Source organism: Rousettus aegyptiacus, unplaced genomic scaffold (genome assembly GCF_014176215.1).
Source record: "Rousettus aegyptiacus isolate mRouAeg1 unplaced genomic scaffold, mRouAeg1.p scaffold_m13_p_7, whole genome shotgun sequence".
Taxonomy (NCBI): Eukaryota; Metazoa; Chordata; class Mammalia; order Chiroptera; family Pteropodidae; genus Rousettus; species Rousettus aegyptiacus.
Window position 1 is genome coordinate 29630597 of NW_023416310.1, and position 20533 is coordinate 29651129.

At 32.8% G+C, this 20533-nt stretch overlaps 1 protein-coding gene and 1 pseudogene across 8 annotated transcripts in view; one reads left to right on the top strand and one right to left on the bottom strand.

Moving 5' to 3' along the window:
- GTF2A1L (general transcription factor IIA subunit 1 like) overlaps nt 1-20533 on the top strand; it is a 495737-nt gene that overhangs the window by 11691 nt on the left and 463513 nt on the right. For all 8 annotated transcript variants that reach the window (XR_004952123.1, XR_004952124.1, XR_004952125.1 and 5 more), the window contains exons 5-8: nt 550-634; nt 1652-2238; nt 14771-15031; nt 15701-15790. Coding sequence is in view for 4 of the 8 variants with exons in the window: in XM_036224896.1 (XP_036080789.1) it covers nt 550-634; nt 1652-2238; nt 14771-15031; nt 15701-15790 (1023 nt within the window). In the remaining 4 variants the exon portion in view is untranslated. The remainder of the gene's footprint in view (nt 1-549; nt 635-1651; nt 2239-14770; nt 15032-15700; nt 15791-20533) is intronic.
- Nucleotides 2503-2621, bottom strand: LOC118606031 (annotated as a pseudogene).

Here is a 20533-nt window from a genome sequence, read left to right on the forward strand (position 1 = left end):
ATGCTCATACAAGCAGTGGTCTGAAAGAATTGATTTTTATCATGTCCTTACCCACATTGAATATTATTAATCTTTTAAATTTTTGCAGGTCTGATAGGCCAAATGTTTCTTTGTCTTTTGATTTAATATTTAAAAAAATTGAAACCCTAAGGTTTAATTATTCCAAAGTAAAAATTATACACTATTGTATTATCTACTTTAAAATACCATTCATGATCAACATACAAAGTAGAGATCTCCTATAAATGGCTGTGGTTCTTATATTTGACATATCAGTGGCCAAGGCAAAGCTATGTAGTGTGCAAGTGTTATGAGTCAGTGTTCATACTGTTTAAGACTTAATGGCTTCATTGCCATAGAACAAAATTCCTTTTATCCTTAATGAGATGATTTAAATAGAATATAAAAAAGCCATTTTATTCAAAGAACTCAAATGTAATGTTGTGTTATCAAATTGCTGTCTTGAAACATTTTTTGACCCCCTACGAGATCAGGGAAAAATATAAGTAAAGCTTTTCTCTAACTTTCTAATATAAATTTGTCATGTAGGGTGCCTCAAACTCCAGTGCAAACTTTACTTTTCCTGGTTATCCTATTCATGTTCCTGCAGATGTGGCACTACAGACTGCATCTGGTAAGAGTATAGCCTAAAAATGTTTTTAGCATTGGTATCGATTGCTTGATGTTAATTTTCACAATTTTTAATAAACTTCATTCCAGACGTTATTGAAGTTATAGGAACTTTTAATAAAGCTTTCTTTAAAAGTAATAATAAATGGTGGTTATTGTTATGAAGGCAATCTTCCATGAAAGATAACTATACTTGGCTTGTCTAGTATTTCATTCCCAGCATTGTATAGGATGCTTTATATGTTTTCTGTAATTCAAGTCAGTTATCTAAATCTTGACAACTACAAAATAACATATCTGTATCCCTGCTAGTTCTAATCAACAAAAACTAAAGATAAAATGGATCAACTTTTGCCTCCTTTCTTTTGGATAGTGTATGGCATACTAGAAAGAATATCCAAAATGTTTGGAGATTACCCAAGTTCTGCTTTTCAAAGTACTTTTTCTTGATTTGAAAGAGAATCCTACCTATTCTTTTGGTTGTTGCAAATTTTAAGCAAAGCACCTAGTGCTCAAAAAATAAATTTCTTCTTTTTTGTTTTATTTTAAGGGGAAGGGGAGAAATTTGATAACTTTTGAAATTATTAATTTTTGGGGGGGCAGACTTATAATGGTTATATGGTATCTTTTATTTTAAATATATGAAATATATTCTCTATGATTATTAATTAAAATCCCTATTTGGGTTGGTAACACTGCAATTTATCAAACAATGGGAAAGGTTCATGGAGTAAATATTGGTGGCCTGTTTGTATCTCATAGTGTGCCATATAAGCAATATTGGGAAAAGGCTAGAGTCAAAGCAAGACATTTAATTTTGGAAATTGAGTAATATATATATTGTAGAAAATACAAAAACTCTGAAGGATAAAAGAAACTCCTAGAGATAACCGCTATTAACATTATAGATATATTTCTTCCCCGACCTGTTGTAAGATTTTATTTTAAAGGTGATTAGGATTCTATTATTATTATTACGGTTTTGATTTTTTTTTTTTTTTTTTGATATCTCCTTTTAAAGGTCACCTTTATAAAGTCAATGTACCAATTATGGTGACACAGGCTTCTGGAAGAGCAAGTATTCTTCAGCATCCAATTCAAGTATTTCAACAGCTTGGGCAACCTTCAGTAATACAGACCAGTGTTCCACGATTGAACCCGTGTTCTCTTCAAGCGGCTACTGAAAAATCACAGAGAATGGAAACTGTGTTCCAACAACCCACAATTCTTCATTCTGGGACAGTGGATAGGAAGCCTTTAGAAAATGCCACCAGTGATATACTCATAACTCCTGGAAATGAACATAAAATAATGTCTGAAGCTTTGCTGAGTCAGCCAGAGGGCTCTCAGTATGTCAGTCTTCCAGGTGTCGTTTTTCCTCCACAGGTCTCTCAAACGGTTGCTAACGTGGGGCCTTTGCTCCATGTTTCAGCTAACGTGACTCAAAATCTTCATGGTGGGCCCCTGCCCACAGGCCTTCAGGGGGCTCAGCACCAGCACATGTCTGATGTTCAGCTTCATGTTCTTAAAAATAGGATTTTTGGATATGATTGTGTAAAGCAGCCAAGACGTATAGAGGAGCCCAGCAGTCTATCTGTCTCAGACAAGGTAGTTCTGTGTTTAATTTAATAGTGTTAGGGGATAAACAGTGGCCAATGATGACATCCTGAGTTTTTTAAGGTGTAAGGTGACTCAGAAGTGTATGTTTTGTTTTTTCCTTTAGAAGATTTTTTAAAATTGTTTTTATTATAACAGTTATAAAGTATTCATGCTCAGCATTTTAAATTTTTTATTTTCTAGGCGAGGCAACCCTTGGTTGACCTCACAGATTGCAAGGCCCTTGTCATTTTACAATCCCTTATTTATTTTTTATGCCTACAGTTCCTGGTTTTCCTAGGTGGTCTCCCATCCAAGTACTAACCAGGCCCAACCCTGCTTAGCTTCCGAGATGAGACAGGATTGGGTTTGTTCAGGGTGGAATGGCTGTAGACTAAAATTTTTATTTTTAATTAATGAATTAGAATTAGAAGTTTTTTTTTTTAATGCATTCATTTAAGGTAATCTATTTTATCTCTCCCTTACATTGTGAGAATCCATCATAGTAATTAAATGAATATTTTGAGGTTAATTCATTGTCACACTTAATATACGAAAGAGGTCCAAAGTATTTTTTTCTTGCTCTACCTAATTTTCCTAAACTTCTATATAAAATTTTTTCCTACCTGAGAAATTATCTTCTAGTAATATCTTGTTTCTCATTGTTTGCTAAAATACTAGTTAATTTCTTTTGGAATTCAAACATTGAAAAATAGCTTCTAGTTAAATTTCTATACTGAAAATAAGTTTTAATTTCCAAGGAAATAGTGATGACAAAGATTCATGGGGAATTTTGGATGGTAAAATTAAAAATTTTATTTTTTATTCTTACAAATATATCTTACAGCTAACTCCATTTTATACAATTTTTAGTGACATGTACAATTAATGGTTTGTGTCTCTAGCTGGTGATTTAGTGGTCCTCTAGAACTACTGCACCAATCTGTAGCAATGGAAAGTTAAGTGCTACCTTAACATTTTCCTAGGTAGAAAAGAAAAACTATAGGGTACAGTGAAGGATAACCAACAAAGAAAATGACTATTAGAAACTATTTAACCTATATTAGAATATTTCAGGTGTTTGATGAAGCCGGTTCAGTCTTTTAGCAAGTCTGTTTCTGGTTTAGTTTTAGTATATTCAGATTAAAATGTTTTTTGAGTTATTTCTTCATTTTCTACATAATAGATAAAATGTAAGAAAAATGGGCTGAACTTACATTGTGAAACATTTGGCTTTGAGGTAAAATAGCTACATTGAAAATATGTTCATCACTTAAAACTTTTGGAGGCATTTTTCTTCTGGCCTCTGAGCTTTGCAAATTTTTGATGATTCAAAAACTGATAATTCAAGGACTTATTCTGATGTTACTTATTAGATGTCAACTTGTACTTTGTTCTGATATGGGGAAATAGATTAGTTAAGGGAGATTAATCAAGGATTGTTTAGGGAATAGTCATTGGGAACTTAAGCTTTGGAGCCAAAATAGGTTCAAATTCCAGATTTACCACTTACAAGTAATCTCTCTGAAATTATCTTCAGAACCTGACATAAAACCAATCTCATAATTTTTAGAATTATTAGAGTTTTTAATAGCTTCTGGCACCATAATAAGCTGTATAGTAGCGCTATTGTACTTTATGGACATGTGATATATTGAGTAACTTTTCATATAACTTGTTAGTATTAAAATAGATCTATGGTTAAAACAAAAATTCAAATATCTAAAAGTATTTATAAAATTTAAAAAATTAATTTGAAATAGGATAAAATCAAATAGTTCATAATCTAGTAAAGTTTATTCTGATATAATTTTCAAAAAAAATGATTGCTTTTTTATAAGTAGCTTTTCAAAAGGTCTTATTGATTAAAACAAGTTACAATTAGCAATAATTGTTTACCTTTCCTGTGTAGATGATCAGAAATCTTAAAGTTTCTATGTTAATTTAACATTCTTACTGTTTCATAAAATATATTCCTGATATTTTTTGATGTTCTCCTATTTTAAAGTGTAGGTGACTATGTTAAGTTTTTCTCAGTCTGGGAATTTTGTTCTCTAATCTTTTAATGCCATAGGGAACTAGAAATTCAGTTCTTTCTTAGGACTCCAAATATAGGATTAACAGAGAAATGGGTATGCTAGTATATCTTCTTTAGTTTCTTTTTATCTCTTACATGCCCTCCCCAACCATCCTCATTGCCCCAGTTCTAAATATTGTCATTTCTGCTGCCTTATCTTTTAAATATTTACCTTTCTGACTGCATCCATTAATCTTTTTCATGAGCTCCTCCTCTTTGTCTGCCCTTCCTGTTTCCTAAGAGTCTATCCTCAGCTCATTTCTCTCCTTGTTTTCCCTGGGTAGTCTCAGGCATTATCTTGGTTTTAACAACCACCTGTTTGTTGACTACACTTCCAACCCTGTTACTCCTCTGGGTTTCATTTTTGTGTCTGTTTGCCTTCTAGAATTACTGGAATGTCACAGTAATTTGTTTCTCATCAAGAGTTAGTGCATGGTGCCACTGCCCTCCTGGTGTCCCAAGCTAAGGACTACAGTTAGCATTTGGCTCTTCTTTCCCTTTATTCTTCTTACATCATGTGATTTTAAAAATGATTTTTTAAATGTGGCAAATATATGTCATAAAATTTAATGTTTAACCATTTTTAGGTGTACAGTTCAGTGGCATTAAGGACATTCACATTGTTATATGACCCTCACCACTGTCATCTCCAGAACATTTTCATTTCAAACTGAAATTCTGTACCCATTAAACAGTAACTTTCCCCCTACCCCCTCCATTCAGTCCCTGGTAACTTCTACTTTCTATCTCTGAATTTGACTATTCTAGGTACCTCTTAAGTGGAATCATACAATATTTGTTTTTTTTACAACTGGCTTATTCTACTTAGCATAATATTTTTAAGGTTCTTTCATCTTGCAGCACGTGTCAGAATTTCATTCCCTTCTTTCTTTTGGGATAACATAATAGTTACCTAGGTAGTTTATTTTGCTGTTTCTCAAACCATTCCTCTGAATCCATCCATCTTAAAGGTTAAAGGCTTAGGATTCAAGAATCAAAATTATTTCGAATCCCTTCTCTATCCCTGTGACTTGGACAAGTTACTGTTTCCTCATCTGTAAAGTAAGGATACTAATATCTACCACAGAGTTGTGGTGTGAGGATTGCATGAGATAATGCAAAGTGCTCAGCAGTATACTGCCTGTTAGCTATTATTTCTGTTCCTCATGGCTACCGGAGATTTACCCAAAATGCAGCCTGCTTAGCTCGTCACTGACATGCAAGGACCTCTATACTCTTTCTCCGCCAGAGTTTCGTACTTCATTCATGCCTACTAAATATGTGAACACCAGACTGTAAGCAAATCTGTTGACCTTGTTTCCTACCTCTCTTTTTGCTTCTGCTATCCTCTCTGCTTGGTGCCTGGATTTTCTCCCCACTATCCTTTCCTCTGATTAATTCCTACTTATCCATTTATCACTTCCTTCAGAAATCTCACTCTAATTCCTCTTTACTTCCCCTTTCCCCTTCATTACTAGATTGGATGTATCTTCTGTGTTATAGCACCTTAAGCATGTTTCTGTTATGTAGTTAAGATACACTAAAGTGTTCTGTTTGCTTTGAGGGGTACATTAATCTGTTCACTTAGTATCTAGTCATGTATACTAGACTTTAAGCTTTTGAAGAACAGGCTCTGTGATTATTTGGCTCAGTACTTCTCAATTCTAGCTAAATATTAGAGTCATTGGGGCATTAAAAAATGTTCAGGTCTATCCCATTCTGGAGTGGAGTCCACTCATTACTGTTTAAGAGCTTTCTGAGGTGATTGTAATGTGTAGTTAAGATTAAGAACCACTTATCTAGCTCAAAATCAGTGTATGAATGAAAAATGGACAGAGTGAGGAGATTGGGAATATATGACTTCAAGTAAGAGCTTTTTTTTTTCTTTCAAATCCATTCTGAGATTCTTCTAAAAGATAAAATTTATTAATAGTTATTTGAATTCAGAATCCAGTTAACTGGGCAAATATATTTTGAGTCACCGTATGCCACTCCTAAATTAATATCTAAATCAGAGAGTTTTAAACCAGATGTGTGGTGTTTTTCTTTCTTTAAAGGAAAAAAGCCAACTTAACAACATAGTTTTTGTATTTGTCATAATATGTTAAGGTATATTTCATGCCAAATAAGAGTAGAGTGGCATGGGATGCTAACGTACATGGTCAGGTAACATAAAATCATTATTGCTGTTATGGTAGATAACTGGATTACATTTCTGTTAAGAATTAGAGATTTGCCTTGCTGTAATGATTATAGGCAACTGAATTTCACATAGTTTCGTTTTATAATGTGAACAGAAACTATGTTATAGCTTCAGTTTCTCTTGATTTATATTCATTCTCACATAAGGCCTCTGTTAGGCCTTAGCAGTCATTGGAAATATATGGTTCTTTCATTAAGAGTATATCTTAAATTGGGAAGATTGGAAGCTGGATTTGACAAACAAAGCTTAATTTTGTAGCATCCTATGCATTTACTTATTTACTATTCAGCTACAGGAGCCATGTACAATTGATAAGCCCGTGATGATACTGAGAACCTTGGAAATCGTTTAGCTGGTTTGTTTTAGAGCAGAGAGAGAAGACTGAAGCAATGCCTTTGTCAGATGATGTCATCCACACAAGAGCTGTTGACATTTCTTCACATTCAGCCAGAATCAATAGAAGAATCAGCAGTGACTTTCCTTTAACGTTCTAGATAAAAATACTAGTGTTGCTCAGGGCAGCCAGCATCTGATTTTAATCATTATTTGCACATTGGCACCATCAAAAAATTCCTACGTTGTGAGACTTTTTTTTTTTTGGAAATGGATATTAACATCTTGGTAATAATGAAAAGTTTTTTTTCCTTAGCTGAATTTGGTGCTCTCTACATTAATGATGGTGCTCCTGAGATGCTTGGTGACATATGGTTTTGCTGCTTCAATAAAGAGAGCATTGCTATCTATTTCAGCACATTGGCATGCATTAATGCTAAGATACAGCCAATAATTCAAAAAGAAGTCTCATTGGTTGCTATGAAACTCAAATATTTAGAACGAAGGTATTGAATTATTGTCTTTTTCAAGACATTTGTCAGAAAGTGTGGGCAAAATGTTAAATTCTTCATGCAGAATTTTTCAGGCTTTTCAAAGGACAATGCTCGATTGATCATTTGGGAGATATTTAAAACCCTCTCAACGACTTGGAGGAGTTCAATTGATGATCTACATAGTGGATGTTTGGCCATATGAAAGACTTAAATCTTTCTATTCATGGTCCTACAGTATCAATTATGGATATTACTGCAAAACTGCTGGTTATTTTGGTCAAATTACCATCTTGGAAAAGGATGTTGGAGCCAAATAACCGTATGAACTTTCCAAAGAAGTCCCTCATGCCCATTTGTAGTCAATTCCCTCCCTCAATCTCTGGTCCCTAGCAGTCCATTCACTGTTCTGTTAACTTTTGGTGTAGGCTTGGCTTTTCCAGAATGTCTAACAAATTGAATCATATATGCCTTTAGCATAATACATTTGAGATTCATTCATGTTGTTGCTTTATATCAGTATATTTCATTGTATTACAGTTGTTATGCATTCACCATTTGGACGTTTGGGTTGTTTGCAGTTTTTGGCATTTGTGAATAAAGCTCCTAAAAACAGTCACATGCAGGTGGTTTTTGTTGTGGACTGAGATTTTCTTTTCTTTTGAGTAAATATCTAGGAGTGTGATTTCTAGATCATTTGGTACCTGTAGGCTCATAAGAAACTGCCAAGCTCATTTGCAAAGTGGCCGTATTTCCATTAGCAGTGTATGGTGGGATTTGCATTTCAACTAGCCATGTGTAAGTTTTGTAGTTGCTTCACATCCTTGCTTCATTGTCTTCTGGAGAGAAGTTTTTGATTTTGATAAAGTCTAATTTATTATTTTTTTCCTCTTGATTTTTGTTTCATGTATATTATCTAACCAAAGATTGCAAAGATCTTATGCTTCTAAAAATTTTATAGATTTTACATTTAATACCGTGGTCCATTTTGGGGTAATTTTTGTATATAGTGCAAGGTTAGGATTTAGGTTGATTTTTTTTTCTTTTTTCTTTTTTTTTGTATATAGGTGTTTGATTGTTTTAGCATCACTTGTTGAAAAGACTTACATTGTATAAAGCTTACTAAGTTTCTAAAACACTTTTAATGAACATCACCTACCATATGAGTGTGGGTTTATTTGTGGACTTTCACTGTTTCATTAATTCTTGTGTCTTTGCATTAGTACTGCATTGTCTTAATTATGGTAGCTTTATGGTAAGTCTGGACATCAGAGAGGATGAGTCTCAATTTTGTTCTTTCTCAAAGTTGTTTTGGTTATTCGAATTCCCTTGCTTTTCTGTGTCAATGTTTGAATGAGCTTGTCAATTTTTACCAAAAAAAGCTGCTGGGACTCTGATTCGGGTTGTGTTAGATCTATAGATCAACAAGGAGAAAATGGATATCTTCACAATACATTGTCTATTTAGTTCTTGGACTTTTCTGATTGTTTTGTAGTTCTCAACATACAGATAATGTTTTGTTTTGTTTTTTTTTAATCTAAGTATTTCATTGTTTTGGGTGCTATTATAAATAGTACTAAAAATGCCACCATAAGTTACAACTTTATTCCTTTTTAAAGCTTCATTTGCACTGTTTTTAAAAATACATTTTCAAAGGTAGGATTATTGAGAAAAACTGTAAAAATTTTCATGGTTCTAAATAGTTCAAAAGAGGTGTGCCAGTTTTTCCTGCTACCAGCACTCTGTGTCAGTGTTATTACTCATCTGACAATTATCACTACTGATTTTGTTCTTTTTTTCTATAGTAAAAATTTACCATTTTAACCATTTTTAACTGTACAGTTCAGTAGCAGTAAGTGAATTCACATCGTTGTGTGACTGTCACCACCATCCATCTCCAGAACATTTTCCCAGATTGAAGCTCCATACTCATAAATAAATAACTCCCCTTTCCTCACTCACCCTGTTTCCCTGATAGCCATCATTCTACTTGATGAATTTGACTCTATAAATTTGACTATTTTAGGTATCTCACATAAGTAGACTTGGACAGCATTTATCTTTTTGTGTCTTTTTTCACACAGAATAATATCTTCAGTCTTCATGTAACGAGTCCGAATTTTCTTTTTTAAGGTTAAATGTTCCCTTCTATTTATGTATTTACCATGTTTTGTTTATTCATTTGTCCATTCAGGGACACTTGAGTTGCTTATACCTTTTGGCACTTGTGACTAATGCTACTATGAACTGGGGTGTACAAATGTCTCTTTGATCCCTGCTTTCAATTATTTGATGTGTACAGCCACATGTGGAATTGCTAGGTCATATGGCAATTCTATTTTTACTTTTTTAAAGGAAGTATCATACTGTTTTTTACAGCAGCTTCACCATTTTACATTCCTACCAGCAATGCACAAGTGTTCTAATCTCTCCACATCCTTGCCAGCACTTGCTACTTTGTTTTATGCTTTGATAGTTGCCGCCCTAATGGATGTTAGGTGGTATCTAATTATGGTTTTGATTTGCAGTTCTCTAATGATTAGTGATACTGAAAATCTTTTCATGTGCTTATTAGCCATTTGTATATTTGAGAGAAATGTCTATTTAAGTCCTTAGCACATTTTAAAATCAGGTTGTTTGTAGGAGTTCTTTATATATATTCTGGATGTTAACTCTTTATCAGATGTATGATTTGCAGATATTTCTCCCCTTTTATGGTTTGCCTTTTCACCTTGTTGATAGTGTCTTTTGATGCACACAGGTTTTTAATTTTGATGAAATCCATTTTATCAAATATTTTTTGCCTGTGCTTTTGGTGTCATAGCTAAGAAATTATTCACAAATCCAATGTCATGAAGATTTTCTTCTATGACTTTTTTCTCATATGGTTAAGTCTTTAATCCATTTTGAGTAAATTTCCATATATGATATCAACTAAGGGTCCAACTTCATTGTTTTTACATGTGGATTCCTAGTTTCCCCACCACCATTTGTTGAAACTTCTGTTTCTTTCTCATTGAACGGTCTTATCACTTTTGCTGAAAATAATTAGTCCATATATTTGGGGTTTATTTTTGGGCTATTTCAGTAGTCTGTTGTCTCTCTTTATGCCAATACCACACTGTTTTGACTCATATAGTTTTTAAAATAAGTTTTGAAATCAGGTCATGTGAGACCTCCAACTTGTTTCTTCTTTTGAGATTCCATATGAATTTTAAGGTGGATTATCCTGCTTATATAAATGATGTCATTTGGATTTTGATAAGAGTTAGCACCTAATCTGTTAGATAGCTTTAGGTAGTATTGACATCTTACCAAAATGCTTCTAACCCATGGACATAGAATGTCTTCCCATTTGTTTATGTCTTCTCTAATTACTTTTAGCAGTTTTAATGTTCAGCCAACAATCTTTTGCCTCCTTGGTTATGTTTTCTCCTAAGTATTTTATTCTATTTTATCTTAAATAGAATTGTTTTCTTAAATTTATTTTCAGGTTATTAATTGTAAATGTATAGAAATGCAACTGGTTTTTGTGTATTTGTATTCTGAAACTTTGCTGAATTTATTCATTAGTTCTAAATTTTTTTGTGTGTGTGGAATCTAGGGTTTTGTAAATATAAGATCATGTCATTTGCCTCTGTTTAGAGGTAATTTTACCTCATCCTTTCTAATTTGGATGTCTTTTATTTCTTTATCTTGCTTTATTGCCCTTGCTGGGACATCCAGCACTATGTTGAATGAAAGTGGCAAGAGTGAGCATCCTTGCCTTGTTTCTGATCTTAGAGGAGGAGCTTTTAATTTTTCACCATTTTGAATATGCTGTTGAGGGCTTCTCACAAATGGCCTTTATTATGTTTAGGCAATTTCCTTATGGTCTTAGTGTGCTTTTTATCATGCAAGGATGTTGAATTTTGTCAAATACTTTTTCTGTATCAGTTGAGGTGATTGTGTTTTTTTTCCCCCCCTTTGTTTTGTTAATGTGTTGTGTTACATTGATTTTTCATATATTGAATCATCCTTGGATTTCAGAAACAAATTCCTCTTATGGTATATAATCCTTTTAATGTGCTATTGAATTCTGTTATTGTTGAGTTTTTTTTTTTTTTTAAGATCAGTGTTCATTTTTTTTTAAATGTTTGGTAGAATTCTCTAGTGAAGCCATCTAGTTCTGAACATTTATTTGCTGAGATATTTTTGATTACCGACTCAATCTCCTTACTGGTTATAGGTCTATACAGAATTTCTATTTATTCGTGATTCAGTCTTGTTAGGTTATGTGTTTTTTAAGAATTTGTTTATTTCATCTAGGTTATCAAATGTGTTGGTATATAATTATTCATAGTATTATCTTATAAATCTGTTTATTTGTGTATGAAATTGGTAGTAAAGTTTCTTCATTTCTGATTTTAGTTACTCGAGTCATCTCTTTTTTTCTTTATCAGCCTAGGCAAAAATTTATCAATTTTGTTGACTTTTGCAAAGAATAAACTCCTGTTTCTGTTGTTTTTTTTTTTATTTTTCTATTTTTTACTTTGTTAATCTCTGTCCTAATTGCTATTATTGCTTTTCTTCTGCTAGTTTTAGGCTTTATTCTTTTTCTGGTTTCTTAAGGTGTAAATTTAGGTTGTTAATTTGAAATCCTTTTCATTTTTAATATGAGCGTTTACAGTTCTAAATTTCTTAGCATTGCTTTTGCTACATCCCATGTTTTGTTTTTCATATTTTAGTTTTCATTTATCTCAATATAGTTTATATTTTGATGACATATTTTTATTCTTTTGATTTTTTTTTTATTTCTTCTTTGATTTATTTATTTTTTAGAGGGTTTCGTGTCCTTGGAAATAAAGTGAGTTTCTTGTAGACAGCATATAGTTAGATCTCATTTTTTATCCATCCTGCCAATTTGTGTCTTTTGCTTGAGTGGTTTAATCTATTTACATTTATAATGATTACCAATAAGGAAGGACTCACCCTTGCCATTTTGTTATGTGTTTTCTGGGCATCTTGTAGCATCTTTGTCCCTCATTTCTTCTTACTGCCTTCATTTGTGTTTAGTTGATTTTTTATAATGACAAATTTTGATTCTCTTATTTCCTTTTGTATATGTACTATAGATTATTTTGTATGGTTACCATGGGGATTACTTATAGCATCTTAAAGTTATAACAATCTATTTGAACTGATACCAACTCAGCTGAGATCTCATATTAAAACTCCTTTCAACTTCATCTTCCCCACTCTGTTATCGATGTCCCAAATTATATCTTATATATTGTGTACCCCTTAATATACATTTACATATAGATTTGTAATAATTATTTGTATACATTTGTCTTTTTAATCTCATAGAATGAAATGTAGAGTTACATACTAAAATTATAATACTGGTTTTTATATTTGTCCATGTATTTACCTTTACGAGAGAACTTTATATTTTTGTATGGCTTCAAGTTACTCTGTAGCTTTATTCAATTTAAAGGACTCCCTTTAGTATCATTGGGCAAGTCTAGTGGTAATAACCCCTTCAGCTTTCATCTGGGAATGCCTTTAATTTCTCAATTAATTTTGCAGGACAGTTTTGCCAGATATAGAATTCTCAGTTGACAGTCTTTTCTGTCAAGACTTTATATCATCCCACTGCCTTTTGACCTTCAAAGTTTCTACTAAGAAATCTGCTTATTATCTTATTGAGGACCTCTTGTATATGATGAGTTGCTTTTCTCTTGCTGCTTTAAATAGTACTGTTTTAAAATGTCAATTTACAATTGTTTATTTCTATTATATGGACATAAATTAATTTTTTAATTTACTTATATCACCCAGAATGTTTATGCACTCCCCTCATTCATATATTGAAATCCTAACCCCTATAGGTGATGGTAATTAGGAGGCAAGGCTTTTGGGAAGTGATTAAGTCATGAGTTTGGAGCCCTCATGAATGGGATTAGAGGGCCTATAAAAGAGACCCTATAGTGCTCCCTGGGCCCTCTGCCATGTGAGGATAGAATGAGAAGGCACCATCTATTAACCAGAAAATGAGTTCTCAGATATCAAATCTTCTGGTACCATGATCTTGGACTTCCTAGCCTTCATGAGAAGTAAATTTCTATTGTTTATAAGCTACTCAGCCTATGGGATTTTGTTATAGCAACCCAAATGACAATTTCCTATCCTCTTAGTGTCTTCAGGATCTGTGGCAACACCCCTTCTTTAATTCCTAATAGTATCTTTTATTCTCTCTCTCTCTTTCTCTGTTGGCCTGGCAAGAGGCTTATCAATTTTATTGATTTTTTTTCAAAGAATGAACTCCTTTTCAAAGAGTCTAATTGATTTAATTTTTTTCTGCTTTCAATTTTATTTATTTATTTATTTATTTATTTATTTATTTATTTATTTATTTATTTTTATTACTTCCTTGTTCGCTATGAGCTTAATTTGGTCTTTTTCTAATTTCTTAAGGTGGAATTTTAGGCTGTTGATTTGAGACTTGCTTTTTTTTCTAGTATAATGTAATGCTATAAATTTCTCTTTAGGCACTACTTTTGCTGCATCTCACAGGTTTTGAAATTTTATGTTTTGGTTGCATTCAATTAAAATGATCTAATTTTCCATTGTGACTTTTTTTGACTCACAGTATTTAGAAATGTGTTGTTTAATTTCTAAATATTTGGGGATTTTCCAGATCTTTCTATTATTGATTTTTGGTTTAATTCCTCTGTGCTTATAGAACATAGTTTGTGTGTGTTAAATTTGCCAAGGTTTGTTTTGTGGTCCAGAGTATGGTCCATTTTGATGAACGTTCTGTGTGCTCTTGAAAAGAATGTGCATTTGGCTATTTTTGGGTGGGGCATTCTATGAATGTCACTTAGGTTAATTTGGTTGGTTGCGCTGTTCATGTCTTCTACAGCCTTACTGAATTTTGGTCTCCTTTTTCTGTTGATTACTGAGAGATGAATGTTGAATTCTTCAACTATAATTTTGGGTTTGTCTGCTTTTGCCAGTTATATCAATTTTTATTTATATTTGTCTTTTTGTATTTGGCTTATTTCAGTTAGTACAATCCTTTTTTATTTTTTATTTATCCACTGAGCATGATGTCACTTGTCCTTTTCACTTCATCGAATTACTGTTTGAAATAATACGAAATAGTTAAAAACCTAATAGGTACTATATAAATTTAAGGTAAATAAACACTAGTAAATATTATCTGAAAGCAGGGAACTCATCTGCTGTCAACATATAACTGTAAGTGGGTTTACTTTATAATTAAAAAATTATTCCTATTTAAATAGAAATCTGGGGGTATTCTAAAGTTCAAAATTAGGGAACATCATCTTATAGAAAAGAAACAAGTGATCACTCGTGAGATGTTTAATGTGTGATTCAGTGTTTATTCACATTGTTTTACTTAAAAAACCTTATCGTATTTCTTTTTTTTAGGATTCTAAATCTCAGATGGATTTAAGCATTCAGGGAACTGATGATGATGTTAATGAAATAATTCAAATAGATGGAACTGGTGATACATCTTCCAATGATGAAATAGGAAGTTCAAGAGATGTGGATGAGAATGAATTTCTAGGGATTATTGATGGAGGAGACCTGAAGGTACTTGAAGAGGAAGCTGACAGTATATCAAATGGAGGTTCAGCTGCCAACAGTAGTGATAATGAAGACCCTCAAATAGACATTGTGGAGGAGGTGAGGATTACTTTTGAACTGCAAATTCTTTATTAAATTTATAACATTTATACTTTAACATATTTTGGAATTAAGAGGAATAATAATATTAACTCTATGTTTTAAAATGAGACTTATTTGTACACTAATATTTAAACTTTCAAACTGTCATTTAAACTGGTATTAAGAATTTAGGATTCAGCTACTGTATTTGTTAGTTTTAACTAGAGATAATGGGAGGCTTAGGGGATGGGAATGGAGGTAAAGAAGGCAGTCAGAGTAGAGACATATAGTATCTGCTTTAATCCTGACAAATGCACTAAAGTATTTGTGGAATATGGTAATTAAGAAACGTGTAAGTAGTATTAACTGTCATGTATGGTGGCTTTACATATGTTCCAGATACCATATTAAATCTTAATTGCCTTTTGTTATTTGACATTCCTACTGCTCTATGGGTCTTGTTACTATCCTCATTTTTCAGATGAGAAAACTGAGACATGAGGAGTTTTAGTAACTTGGCAAAGGTCAGTAGTTTTTAAGTGGCAGAACTAGGATTTAAACTCAGGCTATTTGACTTTTACGTATACTACTATTCTGTCTCGCCTGTGTCCTTTATTTAAATATGTCTGTCTTTTAAAAATTCAAAGCATGATTCAATTTCTTAATGTAACCATCTTTCATCATTAGGACCCTTTAAATTCCGGAGATGATGTTAGTGAGCAGGATGCGCCAGACCTGTTTGACACAGATAATGTAATCGTCTGTCAGTATGACAAGGTACTGTATTCACCTTTTAGACTTTGGGTTTATTAATTGCATTAATAGTAGAAATTTTATATGTAAAATAATGGGAAATATGGAGAATTATAGTTCATAGTTAAATTAATCTTGAAATAGCTAATTCTGTAAGTTTTTGGAGTATTTTTTGGATCTAATACTGTGCTGGTGGTCTCAATTATACAAAAAAAGAGTGATAGTCTTTGTCTCAAGGAGGCAACAATATTTTGGAAACAAGATTTCTGTATGGAATAATAGAATGGCGTATAATAAGATGGCAGGTAAACCAAAAGCTAAAATATGTGGCAGGTAAATCAGATATTAAGATAAGTGGCTAAAATATGTGGCACAGGACAGTAGGACATAGAAGTGACTAGGAGATACGAGAAATCACTCGGAGTTGGAGTTCTCCACAAATCTTTCGTGGGCGATGTGGGGTTTTGAAATAGGTCTTGAATGATTTGCTGGATATAGATAAGTGTGGAGAGTGGCATTCAGAGTGGAATAGGCTGATAAAAGGCAGAGAAATGAATGTGTATAGAATGTAAAAGGGACAGTGTAAGGACAACTCAGCCTTGACTAAAGTGCTCTCCTTTGGATGTATTAGGAAATGAGGCTGGGTGAGGAACAGAGTTGGGAGCAGATTGGAAAATCCAGAATCCTGCTAAGGAGAAATCCAGATTTGATTTGATGGACATTAACCTTCGAAGAATGTTACTGGGAAAATTGTAATTGTGTAATTGTGTTTAAAAACTGGCAATATTTTCTAATTTGGAAGAGGCAAATGGTAAGAACAAGGATAGTACAGACATGAAGTACCCAGATACCAGACTAAGGGTGGCAGTGTAGATTGTGGAAGAGTCAGGGGTTATAATGGCAGAATCAATGGGACTTGGTGATTAATTGGGTGTTAGATAATGATCGACAAGAGAGGGTTGAAGGTGTCTCTCAGATTTCAAGCCTAGAAATTAGTAGCAATTTAACTTGAACAACTAAAATGTAATACTCCTGTTTTCTTTTTAAAGGAACACTATAACTTATTATGTGATAGAATGGTCAGTTTTTGTTCTTAATTCATGTGTATTTACATATTTTTGTTTTAGAAGTTTTGAGATGTAATTCATATACTACATAATTTACTTACTTAAAGTAGGCAATTCAATGTTTTTTAGTGCAACCAATAACATGGTCAGTTCGAGAATATTTCTATCACCTCAAAATGAAACCCCATCCCCACTGCCAGGCCTAAGGAACAGCTAATTTACTTTCTGTCTCTGTAGATTTCCTTATTTGGGATTTTCCTGTGAAAGGAATCATGTAATATGTGGTCTGTTGTGACTGGCTTCTTTACTTCATACAGTGTTTAAAGTTTCATCTATGTTGTATCATGTAACAGTTCTTCATTCCTTTTTATTGCTGAATACTAGTTTTTTGAGTGGATATACCACATCTTGTTTTTCCATTCATCTGTTGATGGACATTTGGGTTGTTTCCACATTTTGGCTCTTGAGAATGATGCCATAAACATTTGTATACAACTTTTCATTTGAACATATGTTTTCATTTCTTTCAGTGTATACCTAGGGATGGAACTCCTGGGTCATGTGATAATAGTTTGAACTACCAAACTGTTTTCCAGAGTGGCCGTGTCATTTTTAATTCCCTCCAACAGTGTATGATGGTTTAGGTTCTTCTACGTTCTCACTAACACTTATTATCTGGCTTTTTGATTCTAGACACCCTAGTGGGTGTGAAGTAGTGCCTCATTGTGTTTTTGATTAGCATTTCCCCTATGACTAATGCATATTTACATCTTTGACTTTTTTTCAGTAACAATTCCAATATACCTGAAACAGAGGATTGTGTTTTGAATTGTAAAAATAAATCTTTTTCTCTAAAAATAAGATTATTTTCTTCCCTGTAACATTATATACAGATAGAAAAAGGCAATTTAGATTCTGGTAAACATAAGCATAGGAAGGAACATGTAATAGAAAAGGGGCTGTTCTTAGTTTGAAACTTATTTTACTTTTTTAATAAACAGTGTTACCTTCTGTGAAGAAAACATTTTAAGGCACTAAATTATATGTATGCTCCATAGAGTACAAAGTACTTTCTGGATCATTATGGATAGAGTATCCTTTGTTGTACTTTGTTGTGGGAAATATCTTGTAATTAATTACATAGTGCTTTGTATTTTTCAAAGTATTTTCTTATACATTGTCTTTTGCTTCTTACAACAATCTTGAGGTGTAGGTAGAAGGAGTGATATTAGATATAGTGTTAACAAATTGAATTGTCTGAGAGTACTCTCTAATTAGTTAATATTTTAAGAATAGCACTAAGAATTTTAATGAAAACCAGGGCATTGAAGAACCATTGAAAAGTTTTTATAAGGGATTGATGTAGTCAGAAGATAGCTAGTAAAGAAAATGTATCTATAAGGTCAAAGTAGGGTGGAAGGGACCACTGTTATAGTGAATTTTTATAAAAGAGTAACTTACCAGTTCTGGTCATTGGTTACCTTGTTTCAAGTACTATTGAAAGACACAAGTAAAGACTCTTCAGTAGTCTTTTAAGAGCTTTACTAAGTGTGTTTTGAAGGTTAGTAGTATCAGTTCCCTTGGGAGAGTGTTACAAATGTGGAATTTTGAGTCCTATCCCAGATTACTGGATCAGAATGTGCATTTTAATAAGACCCCCACCCCTCAAGGTGATTTGCATGCTCATTAAATTTTGAGACACATTTTTTTAAAGTACATTTTGACTTTGAATAGCATATGGAATTTACCTTTAAAATTTATAAATTAACTATTTGGGAAAACCTACAAGTATTATGATGTGCTACCAGAAAAGATTAAATGCAGGTCACTGGTCAACATGCTGAGTGGGAATTAAGAAGCCCAGGGAATGTCTAAGAATATAAAAGTTAAAGAAATCATAGGAAAGATTAATGGTGAAATAAAACCTTTTACTGTAGAGAGTAGTATTTTATGCTATAAATAGGACACTGTTTATAGTTGAATGTGTAACTATTTGCATATGTTGCATCTTCATTTGACAGTTTAGCAAACTTTTGCTTATAGCTGGCTTTGTCCCTTGGGTGTTAGTACGGTGAGTAATTGCTAAGTCTGTAGCACAGCATCTCTGTCTCTCTCCATCTTTGTGAATGTTTTGTTTTTCTTAAATTGATTATGTATACATACAATTAAAAACAACAAAACACTATAAAGGTATACCATGAGAAGTCTAGTTCCCACTCCTTCACCATTTGTGCTTCCTGTCAGCTCCCTGTCCCTGCTTTGAGTACAAATAAGTAACCAATTATATTAGTTTCTTAATATAGAGTTTCTTGATTCAAGTACAAGCCTAAAAGGTAGCCAGACAACACTGTATTCTGCACTTTGTCTTTTTAAAGAGAGTAACAGTACATTTACTTTTATATTAATTGCTTGTTCATAATCTTTGTCTATTTAAAAAAAAGTGGATTATTGGTTCATTTATTGATTTCTAAGAGCTCTATTGTTTTGGGGAAAATTACCCTTGGTATATATAGAAATACTTTTTCCTCAGTTGCTTTCAATGCTTTTTCTTTCTTTCATGAAGATATTGAATTTGTCAGCCTTTATTTTTATGGCTTCCGAAATTTGAATCATGAGTAGAAAGTTCTTTCTTGCCTCAAGATTTTGAAGGGCTTCATCCATGTTTTTTTTTTCTAGAATTTCTTTGGTTTCTTTTTAAAAATGTAAGTCTTTTTTGGGGGGTCTATTTCCTTTATTAGGTATGTGTAGTGTTGTCATGACTAAAATATTAATCTTTATATTTTAGAATAAATGATCAATTTCCTGTTTTATCTTGGTGTAGAATGTGACATATGATTCCAACTTTTTTTTTCTAGGTGGCTACCCAATTTTTCTAATATTATTTATTGAAAAGTATATCTCGTCTGCACTGATAAGAGAATGATTTCTTTATCATCTACCAAATTTCTATATGTATTTGGGTCTACTTCCTGATTTTCTGTTTTACGCCATTGATTTGTCCATTGGCCTGTACTACCTTGACTTACTTATTGAGGTTTTTAATATCTAGTAGGGCTAGTACTTCTTCAAGATGTTCTTTTTCAGAGTTTTCCTGGATGTTATTGTTTATTTCTTCATAATGACTTCAGAATCAGCTTGTCTGTTTCAAAACCAACCAGTTGGTATTTTCATTGAGATCACATTAAATTAATAGAATGTGGTGTTTTAATAATACTGAGGAGTAGGTCGTAATTTTAGATGGAATGTCCAGGGGAGGCCTTATTGAGAATGTAATAGGGTAAAGCTCAAAAGGAGATAAGAGAATGAGCCATGAGGGTATTTGGATGTAAGCATTTCAGACAATGGGAACAGTAAATATGTAAGTCCTGAGGCAGACAAATACCTTTGTGTTCAGGAAACAGTGAGGAGGTCAGAGCAGTAAGTGAAGTGAAGAGCAGAATATTATAGTCCATTTTAAGTACTTTAGTTTTTGGGTGGGAAATCATTGGAGAGTTTTGAGCAGAGAAATGACATCTGGTTTATGTTTTTAATGGAACCACTCTGGCTACCCTGTTTATAATAGACTGAAGGGGAACAAGGGTGAAAGCAGGGAAACTAGTTATAGGACACATTAATCCAGGTGAGAGAGCATGGTGGCTTAGACAAGAGTAGTAGAAGTGGTTGGAATATGAAAATGCTTTGTAGATAGAACTAACATTTA